Source organism: Rhinoraja longicauda, chromosome 21 (genome assembly GCF_053455715.1).
Source record: "Rhinoraja longicauda isolate Sanriku21f chromosome 21, sRhiLon1.1, whole genome shotgun sequence".
Classification (NCBI taxonomy): Eukaryota; Metazoa; Chordata; class Chondrichthyes; order Rajiformes; family Arhynchobatidae; genus Rhinoraja; species Rhinoraja longicauda.
The window spans coordinates 23245913-23248223 of NC_135973.1; the positions used below are offsets into that span (position 1 = coordinate 23245913).

Consider the following 2311-nt stretch of genomic DNA (forward strand, 5'->3'; position numbering starts at 1 on the left):
TCCGCCTAAACCTACCTGATTATACATACATTCATTAACGATTTATAATAATATTTAATAATATAATAATTTTATTTGTCATATGTAGGTTGGCACATGGTCAAGGATACAATGAAATGTATTTGACAGGACAACAGGTCACCTCAGCAGTAATATTCCAAGGATAAATAAGATAAAAATGACATTAGTAAGATAAAAAGACAATATTAAAATAATCAACATATATGATGTGAAATGTGTTTATGAGTTCAGAAACCTGATGGCCTGATGGTAGAAACTGTTCTTAAGTCTGGTGGTACGCGCAGCCATACTCCTGTATCGCTTGCCTGACGGTAACAAGGAGAACAGCCTGTGTGCTGGGTGGCTGTGGTCCTTGATGATGCTGCGTGCCTTCCGCAGGCACCGCCGGTAGAAATGTCCTGAACGGCCGGGAGACAGTTGCCAGTGATGTGCTGTGCCGTCTACACCACTCTCTGTAGTGATTTGTGGCTGTGGGCAGAACAGTTCCCGTACCAGACTGTAATGCAGCCCGTCAGCAGGCTCTCGATGGTGCATCTGTAGACGTTTGTGAGGATGCTGGCGTTCATGCCAAACTTCCTCAGTCTTCTCAGGAAAAAGAGCCGCTGGTGGGCCTTCTTTGTTATTGTGTCCGTGTGAAGTGTCCAGGAAAGGTCCTCAGTGATGTGCACACCGAGGAACTTAAAGCTGCTGACCCTTTCAACCTCAGCATCACCGATGTGGATGGGGAGGTGTCCACTCCCCCGCTGTCCCATGTAGTCCACGATCATCTCTTTAGTTTTGCTGACATTGAGAGAGAGGTTATTTTCCTGGCACCAGCTGTTTAGTGCCTTTACCTCCTCTCTGTCGGCCGTCTCATTGTTGTCTGTGATGAGGCCCAAGATGGTCGTGTCGTCAGCAAACTTAAAGATGACGTTTGAGCTGTGCTTAGCAGTACAGTCGTGCGTGAACAGTGAGTACAGGAGAGGACTGAGCACACAGCCCTGTGGTGTGCCTGTGTTGAGAATCAGTGAGGAAGAGGTATACTTGGTAGTGTTCCCAAAAACCATAACTATACCCGGCACCCTTGCCAATCATGTGGCCCACTGGGGTGAAATCCCTTCCCTTGTTTGAGGGGTGTCCCCACCACACCCTGCCCCCCCCCCCCCCCCCCCAATGTGCAGCAGCGGAAGGACCCTAGACTGTGGTCCTCCCCCACAGAGCCTTGGCGTTGGCTGCACCGAGCTTCAGTGCGTCCCTCAGCATGTACTCCTGCTGTCTGGAGCGGGCCAGTTGGCAACATTCCCCGACGGACATCTCGCTCTGATGGGAGACCAACAAGGTTCGGGCCGACCAAAGAGCGTCCTTCACCGAGTTGATGACCTTCCAGCGGCACTTGATGTCCGTCTCTGAATGTGTCCCTAAATCAGAGAGTAAGTACTCTATTACGGAACTGTTTTGGATAACTGTGACAGGAACTCTTGCAACCTCCCATCAATGTAATTATGTTGGAAGAGAGAGCAGGGGAGGCAAGGCTTGCTTGCATGCGGGTTAAGGATTTAAAACACAAGGTATGTATGCATCAGATATCATTTTGCATATGGTATTGGTATTGGATTATTATTGTCACGTAACAGGATACCGTGAAAAACCTCCGTGTTGTATGCTAGTCACTCAAATCATACCATGTGTGAGTAAAATCAAGCCATACACAAGTACTACAGGTAATATAGTGTTACAGCTACAGAGAAAATGCAGATTAAAATAAAATGGAAGAGAGAGAGAGAGAGAGCTGCCAAATTGTGGAGTAATTAAACGATGAGGCTGGAAGAGGGCAGGCACAGTTAACCCACCAACCCCACTTGCCTTTGTCAGCACCATCGACGGCAGTGGAGGCTAAGACTTTGGGTATTTTTAAAACAGAGATCGACAGGTTCTTGATTAGTGTCAATGGTTAGGGGGAATAGGTAGGAGAATGGGGTTGAGAGGGAATATTAAAGCAGCCATGATTGAATGGCAGAGTAGACTTGATGTGCCGAATGGTCTAATTCTACTACTATGTCTTAAGGTCATATGGCACAGTCCACTACTCTTATGTCTTATGGTCTTATGGCCCAGGATTTAACTCCACATGCATAAAAAGTTGATTCAGTAAGTTTGTTCCCTTCATAGCCTTCCAGCCCACAGTAGTCTAGGATGCAATGGCCAATACGTAAGTACCTTATCTCCGTGAGGCTCTTGTGCAGCATCTTCAGGTCGAGTGTGTGTAGGTTCCCGATCAACGGCAGAGGAGACGGACCTGGTGGCAGCTTGT

At 47.5% G+C, this 2311-nt stretch overlaps 1 protein-coding gene across 1 annotated transcript in view; it reads right to left on the bottom strand.

Moving 5' to 3' along the window:
- Window positions 1-27, bottom strand: part of LOC144603805 (cytochrome P450 2K1-like) — an 8999-nt gene extending 8972 nt beyond the window's left edge. Inside the window, exon 1 of the mRNA XM_078417513.1 lies at window positions 16-27. Within this exon, the coding sequence (XP_078273639.1) occupies window positions 16-27 (12 nt within the window). The remainder of the gene's footprint in view (window positions 1-15) is intronic.
- Between the last annotated feature and the right edge of the window lie 2284 nt (window positions 28-2311).